The 15,061-nt window shown below is 34.9% G+C and overlaps 2 protein-coding genes across 2 annotated transcripts; both read right to left on the bottom strand.

The window, feature by feature from the left end:
* LOC109181304 (uncharacterized mitochondrial protein AtMg00810-like) lies at positions 1 to 726 on the bottom strand. The gene has a single exon (XM_019331056.1). The coding sequence runs from the start codon at positions 724 to 726 to the stop codon at positions 1 to 3; it is 726 nt and encodes a 241-aa protein (XP_019186601.1).
* A 5,698-nt stretch (positions 727 to 6,424) lies between these two features.
* On the bottom strand, positions 6,425 to 12,972 carry LOC109182355 (WAT1-related protein At1g09380-like). Its single transcript, XM_019332515.1, has 7 exons — positions 12,680 to 12,972; positions 10,419 to 10,481; positions 9,427 to 9,543; positions 8,738 to 8,987; positions 8,228 to 8,383; positions 7,448 to 7,599; positions 6,425 to 6,870 (listed from the first exon to the last, which is right to left on the bottom strand). The coding sequence occupies exons 1-7, from the start codon at positions 12,856 to 12,858 to the stop codon at positions 6,729 to 6,731; spliced, it is 1,059 nt and encodes a 352-aa protein (XP_019188060.1). The 5' UTR covers positions 12,859 to 12,972; the 3' UTR covers positions 6,425 to 6,728.
* Positions 12,973 to 15,061: the final 2,089 nt, after the last annotated feature.

Genomic DNA, 15,061 nt, shown 5'->3' on the forward strand with positions numbered 1-15,061 from the left:
TTACGGGGGACATAGGACAATGCCCAGCTTGACTCGAAGCTCATTAAACCGAGTAGCAAAGAGGGGTTTGGTGAAAATGTCTCCTAACTGATCATGGGTTGAGGAAAAGTTAACTTTTAGGGCGCCGGATGAAACCTTGTCTCGGACGAAATGGTAGTCCACTTTTACGTGTTTCGTCCGTGCGTGGAAGATTGGATTGGAACACAAGTACGTCGCTCTCAGATTATAGCACCACAGGACTGGGACCATCGACGGAAGCAACTCGAGTTCTCGTAGAAGCGATTGTATCCAAGTGACCTCCGCTGCAGCGTCGACGAGGGCCTTGTATTCCGCTTCGGTGGATGAGCGAGCGACAGTGCGTTGCTTATGGGAAATCCAAGAGAGTAGATTCGGGCCAAGAAATGCTATGTAGCCTGCAATGGATTTCCTGTCAACAGAGCAACCAGCCCAGTCGGAGTCGGAAAAGGCATGAATCACCGACGAGGAAGAGGGCATGAGACGCAGACCATGGTGCATGGTTCCCTTCACATACCGCAACACGTGTTTGAGAGCCACCCAATGATCCTGCATGGGGTTGTGCATGAACTGGCATAGCCTGTTAACCGCAAAGGACAAATTTGGCAGGGTGATCAGTAGATACATAAGAGACCCGCCAAGTTGGCGATATGGGGTCGGATCATCCAGCAAGGCTGAGCCATCAGGGTGATTCGCAGTGGTGAGAGACATCGGGTTGGCAAGTGTAACACCCCCAAAACAAAGATAACAACTAACCATTAACATAAAAAAAAAAAAAAAAAAAAAAAAAAAAAAAAAAAAAAAAAACAACGGAAGTTTAACAAGTCTTAAGGGTGATATGCCACATCTGGATCTCCTATCTAGATACACAGGCTTAACGAAACAACTACTATCCAAAATTCAAAGCATAAGGGCACACAAGCCAAAGCACTAAGCTAGAGGAAAACTAAAGCTAATCTAAGCCGGCTCCACTACGCGCTCTCAGGCTAACTAGCACCTGAAAACATTAAGGTATAACAACCGTTAGCGAAAATTGCTAAGTAACCCACTCCAACGCGTTGAGTTCTATATATATATATATATATATATATATTAAGAAAACACTTTTGAGACTTTGGAATACATAAGTATAGTCTTAGCAACACTAGCTTTTAAAACCAGAGAGATAGAAGTATCATTTGACTCATCGAAGAACACACTCAATTGTACTGACCAACACACGACTAATCAATAGAATCAATTCGAGGAGACAATGTTAAGGATACAAAGATAATCAAAAAGGTAAGGTAATCAAGCAACAACCAAAAGGTCACAGAAAGATATGCTCATAAGCAAAAGAGTTACAAGAATCACAATCAATGACCAAGTTCCAACCTTATGCCAAGTTCCAACCTTTACACCGTTCCATCCTTATAACAGTTCCAACCTGTACCTCCGAGACCACCCTGTACACCAGTCCACCTTATACCATCTGGAGGCTAAGCTCCCTGCCAGCTTTACTGCCTGTTTGCCGCCAGTTTTTTTTTTTTTTTGATGAAAAGAGACTTTATTTTTGATTAATAGCGCGATGGAATACAAAGCCCTTGAGATCACACAAGAGAGCCAAATTGGCTTTTATAGGTAGAGAATTTAAGAACAAAAAAATCTTGGAGGAATCGACAGCTAGACCTTCTGCCGCTAAAGCGTCCGCTACCTGATTAGCTTCCCTGTAGCCTGTCGGCGTGCCGCCAGCTTTTATAAACATAATATAACATACTGCCAATCTCATTCTTTTGAGCAAAGCTCATTACCGCCAGCTTTTATATCAATCATAAACAACACATAGTCATCGACATAGATAATCGCGACTCAATAATAGCCCAATCAAGAAATAATCACGATAAGGTACAACAATTGTACAAGCTCACAATGATAGGTTCAATCGAAGGAATTCAATAAAGGACAGAAGTGAGACATTCCAAAGTATTGCCACAATAACAAAAGGCTTCCAAATCAAAAGACCACAATGATTGGTAATCACAAGTTACCAATCCACATCAAGAATAAATAAGGTCATTACGAGGAAACACATACTAGTACCAACAAACAACGTAGCTAGCATGCAATTCAACAAGATAATCATAAAGGCTCATACAAACATCATAGACTTCACTTCAATCCAACGAATCACAAAGTTGGATCACAAACACGATTCAAGACTCACAAATTCTATCAAGGATACTTAAGACATCGTTCTAGACTTACGAAACATCAATAAGTACTCACAAACAACCGGGGAACAACAAATCAAGGAATCAACAAAATGTACCAGTGGGCGGTTCGGGTGGCAGGCAAACCACCCGCCGAAAACACCCCGTACCAGCGGGTGGTACCGCGGATGGTCAACCACCCGTCGAACCCCCCGCCACATGCAACCTTGTACCAACGGGTGGTCTGGCGGGTGGCAAACTGCGTGCTAGAGTCCCGCTAGTACCGAAACAGAGAGGAGAAATCCCATTTCGGGGAAAATTGCTAGAATGCTCATGTTCAAGTCCAAACACCTCAAAACTCACATCAACAACAAAAGGAATTTGAATGCATAAAATAGCTCAATAAATAGCATTAGAGAACCCTAGATACAAGCTCTACAAAGGCATAATCGCAAGAATATGCACATAATCACTCGAGTATCAATAAATCATAATAGCAAGTGTAAATAGATTTTGTAAGACATGGGTTACCTCCTTATCTTAGCAAAGCCTCAAAGAAACACCACAAGCTCCTCTAGATCATCCTAGCAACTCACCAATCACTTGTTCTTCTTCAAATCCCCAAACCCAACATAGAAAGAGAGTAAAGATTTAGAAAAAGGAAGGGATCTTGAATAGAAAAGGAGGACAATGATAGACCTTACCATTCTTAGGCTTATTGAAGTAGAAAGGTGGAATCTTGGTCTTGTTTCTTGAGTTGGAAGATGAATGGCATTTTGGTGTGAAGAGGTGAAGAGATGGGTGAGGAGGAAAGTGGAAGTAACTAGGGTTTTGAGGTTGTCTAGGTCAGGGAAAATAAGCTAGGAATGCTGAGATAACATTACACAATAGTAAGGGTAATAATGTGGGCTAAGGCTTTTATCAAATTCAAGGGAAATTCAAGGTGGGCTTTTGAAATTGTAAGAAGCATGGACGAACAATGTCTACATGGCTTGGGCTAGAAAGACTAAATAGATCTATACAAGGGATATATTATAAAGTCCATACCAAAGATCCAATTAAATATATAAGCCTTAGAATATTTGGGCTTGGAAATAAAATACTATGCTAGGATTATTTAGAGTATGGAAATTGGGCCCATTAAATAAAGAAATTAATCCCCAATTAAGAAATACTCGTAGGGATTGATTGGGAAATTAAGTAAGGATTTTCGGGGTGTCACAGCAAGGGGCTTGCAAGATTCCATACCTGCTTTGTGAAGAAGCTCCGTCATATACCATTGTTGGGATAACACTATGGCATCTGCAACATAGACAGCTTCAATGCCCAGAAAGAAACGTGGTCTGCCAAGATCACGAATTTTAAACACAGTGGACAGTTTAGATAACACATCATCAACCATGCTCGAATTATTACCCAACAATAAGATATCATCCACGTAGACTAGCAGGCATGCACGAGTATGTCTGGAATAAAAATGAATAAAGAAACGTCCGTTTTTGAAGGACGAAACCCAATTTGAACTAAAAAAATTGTGCAGTCTTGTGAACCAGGCCCGAGGGGCCTACTTTAGGCTGTACACCAACTGTTACAGCTTGCAAACATGATCAGGGTGATTGGGATCGGTGTATCCCGAGGGTTGTCGTAGGTAGATATCCTCATTAATGCGATCATTTAAAAAGACGTTATAGACATCTAATTGCCGCATGGTCCACCGACTTGAAAACACAAAGGGTAGAAGGAGCCGGATAGTGGTCGGTTTGACCATAGGGCTATAATTTTAAAGGTAGTCTTTGCTCGGTATTTGGTTGAACCCCTTGGCGATCAGACGGGCCTTGTAACGCTCAATGGTTCCATCTGATTTTCGTTTCATGCGGAAAACCCACTTGCAGCCGATGACGTTCATGTCGCGCCGTGCTGGTACTAACTTCCAGGTTTGATTGTGCAGGAGGGAGTTGAACTCGACATCCATGGCACTGCGCCAGTGTGGCAGCTTGATCGCTTGTGAGTGGCATTTTTGTTCGTCATCATCGACAGAAGCTATCATTGACGTCGGTTGGCAGCGTTGAGCATTAGTCGTGGTCCGCATCTACATGGCATGTGTGCGAGTGGTAGAACGTGAGTGCCGACGTCGACCCTTCGTAGTGGAGGATGTTGACGGTTAAAAAAGGAGGTAGTAGCTTCGGCAATCAATGAAGAGGTAGGTAGAGCAAGTTGTTGTGGATCACGGTGAGTCACGGGTGGATGCAGCTGGCTTGGTAGCGGCGGTGTGGCTCCAAGCAGCAGTGATGGTTGACGTATCTGTGCACACGCCCAAGGTAATGGTGGAACAGTAGCAGTGTGCGGCGTAGAAGGTACCTCCGGAACCTTCGAGAACGGGAACACCTCTTCACTGAAGCAGACATGCCTTGCAATATAAATGCGCCCGGAGGCCTTGTCTAAGCAGCTGTAACCACTAAAAGAATCTGGGTATCCTAGAAAAACACAAGAGGTAGAACGATAGTCCATTTTGTGGCTATTATATGGCCGAATGCATGGAAAACACTCACAACCGAACACACGTAACATTGTATAGTTAGGAGACTTATTAAACATGCACGAGTACGGACTAACACCTTGAGAAATTGAAGACAACATATGATTTATTAAATATACCGCAGACTCGAATGCATAGGACCCGTATTTTTTAGGAACATGACTCTGGGCTAATAAAGTAATCCCGGTTTCAACCACATGATGGTGTCTGCGGTCCACACGACCGTTTTGCTCGTGTGTGTGGGGGCTGTACTGTCGATGTGAAATTCTAGCGGCGGTGAATACCGAGTGAAGTTTGCGATATTATTCACCGCCCATGTTGGATTGGATACATTTAATAGGGCAGGCAAACTATTTTTGAACTAGAGTGCGAAATGTAGTAAATATAGAGTATATGTTCGATTTTAATTTCATTGGATAGAAGCACATATTCCGAAAAAATCATCGACAATGAGTACAAAATATTTATATCCATCAATGGACATAATTGGAGAAGGACCCCAAATGTCCATAAAAATTAACTCTAAAACACTCGACTCGTGACAATGGGAAGCGCACAGACGGCAGCCCATCTGGCACGCAGTACACAGATTATCAAGGTTAAGACCTCATAAATTAGGATGTCACCTTGCACACAACCATTTTGAGAGGAAAACAAAAACTAGAATTGAAAAATGGAAAGGTTTTTTAACAAGAGGGTATTCAATTCTACAAAGAAAACGAGGAACTTGATCTTACAAGGTTACTTGCTCAAAGCAATAACACTTTAACAAAATAGGGCACCCTCACTTAACTCAAATTGCCTACACATTTCTAGTTTCCAGACCACAAGTTCCAAACACTTCTTTCGGAACTTGGACACTCAAAGCACATATAAACACAGAGTTCTCCAAATCTCTTCATACCTTTACTCAGACAGTTAAACGAATCAATCCAACATCCAAACCTCACTACACTTAAATCAAGTCCTAAGATTACTAATATCGGCATTTCCTCAAAACACCAATTTTCCAAGTTTCCTTTCCAATCTTACTCAAGTCTTTAAATAAATCACTCAATTGTCCAGTAGACACAACTTACTTACTCAAAGAAATGCACACCTTCAAGGTGCAATAGCCACAATCATAAAATACTTTCAGCATTATTCCAAAATACATCAAAGTAATCTTAAAGAATTCGCCCATTAGCTCAACAATCCAACTTTACCTTGATGCACACTTTGCCATCAAAGGTTACATTCACAAATCAAAACAATAATTATAAATTCACAATCTCACCGTGAATTCTTAAAGAGTTCCAAATTCATAAGGCTTCAAACATAGATTTCTTATACTTAGGTTCTCTACTTCTAACCCAAGTACTCATAACTTATACTCCTATAGTTCAGACTCCTACATCCTATGATCAATCTAAGTTATCCTGTTGTAGTTAACTCTTAATACCCTAGGACTCTATAACATAGGGTTCTGATACCAACTTATCTTCATTATCTTCCTAACATATCCTCATTATCTTCCTTAAGTCTAAAAGGGTCATTATCTACTTCTACAAATCGAACAACTAAGTGTGCTAAGTGGATGAGATTTATCTATATAAAACTTCTATAATACTTTCTTTAAGGAGGTTGACTGGTGTATAAAACATTAAAACCCTTATAATACCTTCTTCAAGTAAGTTGACTAGTGTATAAAAACTTTTATAATTAAATACACGAAATGATAATATTAAAAACAATTTTATACAAAGATAAAGATAAGAAATCATAATATCAAAATACATAAGTGATGAGAAATCATGATCAATCCTTCCTTTTCCTTGGTGGTACTTCAATTCCCACCTATCTTAGGAGTGTTTATCATCATCATCACCACGATTCACAACACAATAAGATCTGAACTTCAAGCTAAGCCCTAATTTGGCTTTTGCCTTAATATGTGCCCTATTTTGTTGGACACTAATCTGCAGTTGAAAAAGCTGCTGGTTACTCAATCAGCACTCTCCAGCTTCTGTTTTCTCTGCATCCTTTTCCTTCAATTTGTTGTTATCTTCTACATTAATCACCTGCAACTCATTCTTCTTTCCCCACAACACAATATAGAGTCCCACCACAATTAGGATTGATCCCATCACTCTGCAATCCAATACAAAAATTAAAACATGCATCTTTTTCTTTCTTGAGGCCGGCCATACAAATTAAAGGAAGAGATCAGATTTATATGGATCGGATCATCGTTCCAAAAGTTAATGGAATCTTCTACATGAGTGCAATCCAAAAATAGGAATTCTCCAGCAACTCCAGTCATATTGATCAGACTATTAGCTAGACTTGGTAACTATAAAATTACAAGTTCAGCTTTCCCCGAGTGTGGCCTATTTGCTTTCTTAATTTGAGCCGGTCAGCTATAAACAAATTAGGCTGTTTACCTCCTTGTGGTTATTTGCTTACCTAGTGCATAACCCCGGGTAGTGTCTGCAGTTTCTCTCGCCACCAATAAAAAGGAATTTCCGAGTTGAATTAAATTTGTTATAATATTATTTTGTACGTATGGTGTGCTAACTCCATGGAAATTTAGTTGGTTTTTGGATGGTAGATGGTGGATAAAGACACATGATTAAGCTTTGACAGTTGCGGGTGGAAAGAAATTTTCCCTTTTTCAAGCAAGAAATTAAAGAGAGTTAATATGATTGATAATTTGACAAGTACTTACGTGCCGGTATATATTTTTTCACGAAGAAAAGCCCAGCTTAAAATGGCAGTAAGAACAAGCAACAAAGGGTTGAACACCGCAACATATAAAGGGCCTTTCCTCTCTATACACCATGAAGTGAGGCAGATTGCAAGGGCAGAATACACAAGTCCCTAACAAAATAAAACACAACAGATATTCAACCTAACCAATAAAGAATAAAGTATACAGGTGCATTTATTAACTGCAAAAAAAAAAATCATCAATTTGAAGAAATGGAAAACAGAGAATATGAAAAATGAATTTTAGAAAAATATTGAATTGATACTTAATTTAGTCATCAACTATGCTGTGTGTTTTTTATTTATTTAGTCTGACTTTTTGTACTTAATTAGGTTCACGACTTTGATGGTTGGTAAATCGAATTCTCGACCGTTAGAATCAAAGACTAAATCGATAAAACCACTATAGTTGAGGAACAAATTGAATAAAATCACTATAGTCGATGACTGAATTGAGTACACTATTACTAAAGGTGAAATTATCAAGTTATCTTAATCTTAACATAAGACTCAATTAGGTAAAACCATCAAAGTCACTTTCAAAAAAAAAAAAGTAAAACCATCAAAGTCGGAGACTTAATTAAATACAAAAATTCATTTAACACTAAATTGATAAAAATTACTGTAGTAAGACTAAACTAGATATATATGGAGTATTAACTAGTGAATCTTGTTCTCAAAAAAAAAAAAAAAAAAAAAAAAAAAAAAAAAAAAAAAAAAAACTAGTGAATCTTCTTACATTGTAAGTGGTAGAGACAGCTCTCATGGGAGTCAAAGTCCAATCAGAAACGTTATGATCAACGCACAACGCAATTATCAAACACTCAAAGATTGCCAGGAAACATGCTAAAGCTGTGCTAGAGTATGGAGCTCCATACTGCTTACTCAACCTTGCCTAATTTAAAAAACAGAAAAAGAAAACACCAAAAGTATTAATAGAAGTAAAAGCATAAAGGAAATGTAATTGAATTTATCTTTTCTTAAACTTTTTTTTTCTTTTTGGGTTTTCAAATGTTCAATTAATCCTGAATTTCCAAGATTTAGAGTTCGATCCGATGATCTTCCCTCAAAGGGAACCACAGAGGTGTCATCTGAGCACAAGGTGTTTGACAGATTCTGGCATAATAATGCATCAATTTTAACCTAAATTATTGTTGGTGCTAATGATTCTGGAGATAAATAGTAAGTCGCACAATTATTTCTGTTTGTGAAATGAAAAACATGCAGGGAAATAATAGTTTGAGCTTACTTGGGTAATTAGGAAGGCAGAATATGAACAACAGCTGAGAATGACCATAATAGGTCCCAAAATCACATTGCCATGGCTGCTAGAACTATTCTTGTCCACTGTATTTTTTGCATATTTCCAGTGAATGGTTGACTGGCCGATGACCACTGGTCCCATGTACAACGTTAGCAACATCGCCCCACCAATGCATATTAGGGTCCCCAAAATCTTTGCTTGTCCACCCTTCGTTCTTAGACCCACGCTTTCAAGTCTTCCAACACAAATAAATTAATTTTAAAATTTAAATTTTCTGCAATTAATCGTTTTGTAACTGTCAATTTAGTTCATATTTTCCAATTTCAATGAATTTGATCCTCGAATCATTTTAAAATCTGTCAATTTAATCCCTACCTTTGCCACTATGTCATCATTTGGCCGTTAGTTGTCCTTATTTGAGTTCCTAAAAAGTAAACTTACTTCTCAGCTAGGCCAAAAGGTAGACTCTCGACTGTAACCGGAAGGTACGTTTAATTACATCTCAGTCACAAGCCCAAGAGGTGCTTCTGACACTTCTCAGTTGCATCCGAGAAGTGCGCACTCGAATAAGGGCAACTAATGACTGAGTGACGGAATAGTGTCAATAGGTACTAAATCGACAATGATAAAATAATTGAGAGACCAAAATAGTAATTTGTAATAAATGAAGTTACCTAAACAGGACTGCAGCGACAAATGTGATTGCGGGTATTAAGTTTGCCAAAGCAGATGCAACAGTTGGAGTGGAATTGTTTAGGCCTACAAAGTAGGCGATTTGGTCCCCTGTAAGCCTGCACATTTGTGGCAACACAAAATATGTGTCGTACGACGTCGTAATCGTCGAAATAATGAAGCTTAAATTATATTTAGAGACATAATTAATTTGCTTGACTCTATTTAGTAGAGTTTATACCTTATTTTAAACGACACATAAACTATAAGCTATGTTTAGTAAAATATAGGGATTAAGAACTCTTTATTTTGACAAGCTAAACTAAATAGTGCTTCAAAATAAGCTCATAACATTTTAACTTTTTTATTAATATATAAAAATGACATTATCTACCCCTTATTAATCAAAATCTTGATATTTTAGTTTATCATTTTATGTCTTTTTATATTTATTAGCTAATTTAACGATTGATTTTATCAAACCCTTTAATTTCAATTAATTAATTTATTAGCTACTAGCTTTGTAGCTTTCATTTAACTTTTTGGCTAGAGTACTAAACAGAGCCAAGATTAAAATAAAAAAGCATTTTTTTTTCCATTCAAATTATGGGTTATTGATATAATACTTATAAATATATGAATAATGCTGATCATTCTTTCAAAATTTTTCCTTTCTAATAAGCTTTTTAAAAAAGTTATTTTTACATGTAATTAGCTATTAGCTAACAGCTAATTTATCAAACATTTTTCTACAATAACCTAATACTATCAACTAATCAAATTCACTAACCCAATCAACTAACAGCTATTTATCAAATACCCCTATTATTTGATTTAATTTTTTATTCCAAGTTGATAGGGTCAGTCAATTCATCGACAATCAATGAGTATAAGCCACAAGCCACATCCGGAGGGAATTTATGAGGGGTAAAAATTATTTTTCTATATTTGTGTTAATGCTTTTTTGGGAAGAATAGAAAAATGTAAAACGTACCCAAAGGTGGCGGTCAAAAAGATCTGGAAAAATATGTTGGGTGTCATTTTAGGCCTTGATTTCCTGCAATAAGATTGACGCAAAAAGCTAGCCCAATCAAGAAGCTGAATCTATTTATAAAAATAAAAAAACCATAAAATTTCTCTTTTTGCTGAGTGTTGATTATTCAACTGGAAAAAGAATATACGGTAAAGTAATATTAATAAAAGAGGCCACTTATCATTATTGAGTATTGAGTATTCTTAAAATATAATAGAAGTGCATGCTATCATGGATTAGTATTACCTTTTTAATCAACAATATATAAGAAAATTACTTTTGGCTCAAGCAAGAACATAAGTTTAGGCAAAGATAATATTCTGTTTTAGGTACCGAGCATATATATTAATTATTTTATTAAGGATTCATGGTGTATTTTACACAATATCATTAATATAACAAGAACTTAAACTTTTGAGACCACTTCACTTTACACATATATAAAATATGTAATACTTTTTAACCTTTTTATATATAAACAAATATTATATATGCATTCAAAAAACAAATATTATATTTTTTTTTTGACCAAACAAATATTATATATAATACTGGGAAATTAGAACAATTAGATTAATAACTTGAGATTAGTTACAACGGTTGTAAGATTGGAATGGACAATAAACTTAAATGGACTCTTATAGCATCTCATCAGCTTCATATTTTTCACAGTTTTTGAAGTGCTACTAAGAAAGAGAAATGATGGCAATAAAAAAGAGAGAAAAAAGAAAAAGAAAAAAAAAAACTGACAGTCAAAACAGACAGAGAAATAAAAAAAAAAAAATAGTTTTCACGCGCCTGCTGGGCACATAAGTGCGCCTAACGCGCTGCTGCAGAAACTCTCCAAACTTAATTAAATTTAAATGGGCCCCACAAAAAATTATGTCTTGAAGGAATAAAAGCCATCCAAAAACCTCTTCTCCCATTTGTTCAAAAAATCACTAAATTTTTAAGGTCTTAAAATATCATCTAAAAATTTCTAGTGGGAATGCTCTTACTCTTTTATTAAAAAGAAAAAAGGAATAAAATTAAGACATTCCTTGACCTGACTGACACATCTAAGAGGAAAAACAAAATCATGACTGGAACATTTTGTCGAAACAAACACCCCACTACTCACTCCATAATGATGTTTAAACTATGTAAACGGTTGCATGAGTGGTTCATAAATAGTCGTTTGTGAGTATAATTGAGTTTTCAATTGTTTTTTTAAATATTATTTACCGAATACATGCATGTATACTTATTTAAAGTTATTCAATTACACTCAAATAAATAACATGATGTTGTTATAAAAAAATAAAAATAAAAATAACATGATGTTTAAGGTCTAGTCAAATTTGAGTTCAAAAATAAAGTTGGCCAAAACAAAACTTTTGAATTTGAAACTTTAAATTGGGTTACTTGAATTTCAAGGGTATGATATATTGATATCAATACACTCAACTCAACTTTTTTATACACTTATATTTGTTTGTAGACAGTGACCATCTTTGATAACATTATTAGTTTATTAGTTAATTTTTACTTATTTGACCAATATTAACTGTTTGATTTGGTTAAATAATTAATATGAGCGTTTTGATTAATTAATTTTTTTGTAATAGCTTATTGTTCCAAAATACTAAAATTTCAAAAAGTTGCTCAAAATAATTTTTTCTATCAGCTTTTTGAGAAAGTCATTTTGCATATAATCAGCCAATATCTATTTACCAAACACCCCTAATATATACAATTGTTATGCCGTGGAACCGTGTCCACCTTCCAAGGTGGACACAGTTCTATGTTCTTAATTAATGAACTCTATGTTCATAATTATAAAACTTTATGTTCATAATCTTTGAATTTTATATTCACAATTATTCAACTCTATATTCATAATTACTGAACTCTAGGTTCATAATTTTTGAACTTCATATTCACAATTATTGAACTCTATATTCACAATTACATAACTCTATGTACGTAACTCTATATTCACAATTACAGAACTCTATGTTTATAATTTTTGAACTCTGTATTCACAATTATGACAATTTTGGAACTGTATCCACCTTGCTAGGTGGACACGATTTCACATCATAATTTGCCTAATATATAGACAGTTTTGGAATTGTATCTACCTTGCTAGGTGGACACGATTTCACATCATAATTTGCCTAATATATATATAAGTGGAGAAAATACTTTATATAATAAAAATATGAAGGATGATATTATACCTCTCCAAGAAATAAGCCAAGGGAGCAAGGGCAATGGTGGCGAACATTTGCTGGTAAGCTATGTGGATGAAGGGATTCATGCCGGCGCCCATCACCGCCGTCGCTACGATGTTCACTCCGGCATATCCTAGCTGAACTATCACCATAACAAACAAAGGCAACAAATCACTGCACCCCATTTATATATATTATGAATTGGAAGAATATATAGTATCTATAGCTTTGGTTTTAATTAGGCTATATATGTTGTAGTATGCAACAGATAGATATATATTTAAGGAAGTGAAGTGATAAGTTGTTTGGAGGGATGGTGTGGTATATATAAATGGAGAATTGGATCAAAAGGTTGTGTATAGTGATTGCTGACAAGAAATTGGGAAGAAGATGAATCTTTTCGCAGTACCTATAAGGCCATAATTTCAAACAGAGAAGACGGCTATAATTTTATGTCTGCAGGGATATTTATGTCATTCTTGAATTGTACGTCACCTAATATGCATATAAGTAATATAACATTTCTTTTTAAGGGTGTGTTTGGTTGGTAGGTTTTGTCCATAGAAATGGGTATGAAAGCGATTGTTGTTGTTTGGTTGATAGGTTTTTAGAACACTATTATGGGTTTCGAATACCCCATCAATTGAAAAACTCATACCCAAATACAATAAGGGTTTCATTCCCTTATTCATTTTCAAGCACTACTATTAGTAACCATTTCCATTCCACCCTACTACCAAACATGTTAAATACTTTCACCAAAACCCATTACCATTACCAAGTATTTGATACCCATTCCGATTCCGATTCCTATGTGCGAACCAAACACACCCTCCTAATGGGTAAAGTACGAATGTGTTTGGTTCATGGGTTTAGCTATTAGAAATGGGAATCAAAGTCATTGTTATTGTTTGGTTGTCAGGTTTGTAGAACATTATTACGAGATTTAATTATCCCTTTAATTAGAAAATTTATTCCCTAATAAAATAAGGATTTCATTCCATTATTTTCCTTCCTAATTGATAATTTGATTTTTAAGTTTGAATTAGTACTTTTAGATTTTTTTTTTTTCTTTCATATTGGTGCTTTAGATATCTTTAGATTAGAATAAATTGTCTTGATTTTTTATTCTTGTATTTTTAAAACTTTTATTCCCATTATAGGATCATACATAACCAAACAACAATATTGACAATCATTCTAATTCCACCTTACTACCAAACATGCAAAATACTTTCACCAAAACCCATTACCATTACCAGGTATTTGATTCTTATTCCGATTCCGATTCTCATGTGCGAACCAAACACACCCTAACATTGATATTTAATATTAAAATTATGATAATATTAAAAAATAATACGGAATAATAAATAATACAAACTACATAATTTATATTTATTAAAATAATTAATTATTACTCAATTTTTATGCATATACTAAGAATTGATTTAGTTATTATTTTTTGTTACATATATATTTTATCTATATGTATTATAATAAAGACATATTTGTCATAAATATGTTGATGATACTTCATATACATAGCGAAATATATTTGATTTAATATATATAGTATTTAATTAGTTAAATTATTTTGGTATAAGTAATATATTAAGGTAAGTATAATTTGATAAATTTATTTAGAGAAACTTGAAAAATGACTTGAGAAAGTTATTTTTTGAATTTTCATGTGTTTGGATATTTATGGAAAATAATGTCAAAAAAATGTTTATTCTAGTCAATAGAAAAAAATGCTCAATGTGACATAAAATGTCTTCCTAGTTTCTTTGTTGCGGAAGACATTTTTCGAATTCTTTATTTTTCATGTTCCTTTTTCAAATTAGTTTTCGAATTATTATTATTACCACCACCACCAACAACAACAACAAGAAGAACGTCACCATTATCACCACCACTAACACCATTACCCACCACTACGACTACCACAAAGGGTCACTGATTCTATTATATATACACAACAATTAAATAGCAGCAACAGTACACACCAAATAAAATAAAATAAAATAAAAAAACAATCCAAATACAAAGCAAACAGTGACAAAGTTCACAATTATATTGAAAAAGAAAAATGCAATTTCAAAATACAAAGTGCAAAACCTTGTTGAAATTTTTAGCATAAAATAACAATTAAAGTGGCTATTTTATAGTATAAATATAGTGGGGTCCACTCCTGATTTGAGTCGGGTCAATATGGATTCGGATTTTTTGTAGTAAGACGAAGAAATTGATATATTATACACTCAAAATGAATAATAGGTGAATGAGAAATTAATTCTTAAAGTGAATTTATTTGAGGGAAGTCAAAAATTAAGCTAATTAAACTCAAGTATGTTAAGCTTTATGAAAGCTTTTTATGGAATTGGG

The sequence above is a fragment of the Ipomoea nil genome, unplaced genomic scaffold (genome assembly GCF_001879475.1).
Source record: "Ipomoea nil cultivar Tokyo-kokei standard unplaced genomic scaffold, Asagao_1.1 scaffold1043, whole genome shotgun sequence".
NCBI classification, from domain to species: Eukaryota; Viridiplantae; Streptophyta; class Magnoliopsida; order Solanales; family Convolvulaceae; genus Ipomoea; species Ipomoea nil.

Coding starts and splice junctions, on each gene's coding strand:
- LOC109181304 (XM_019331056.1), bottom strand. CDS start 726: ATGTCTCTCACCACTGCGAATCACCCTGATGGCTCAGCCTTGCTGGAT.
- LOC109182355 (XM_019332515.1), bottom strand. CDS start 12,858: ATGGGGTGCAGTGATTTGTTGCCTTTGTTTGTTATGGTGATAGTTCAG. Junction 9,544..10,418: donor TTTTTGACCGCCACCTTTGG/GTACGTTTTACA, acceptor ACAAATGTGCAG/GCTTACAGGGGACCAAATCG. Junction 8,988..9,426: donor GTCGCTGCAGTCCTGTTTAG/GTAACTTCATTT, acceptor TTGTGTTGGAAG/ACTTGAAAGCGTGGGTCTAA.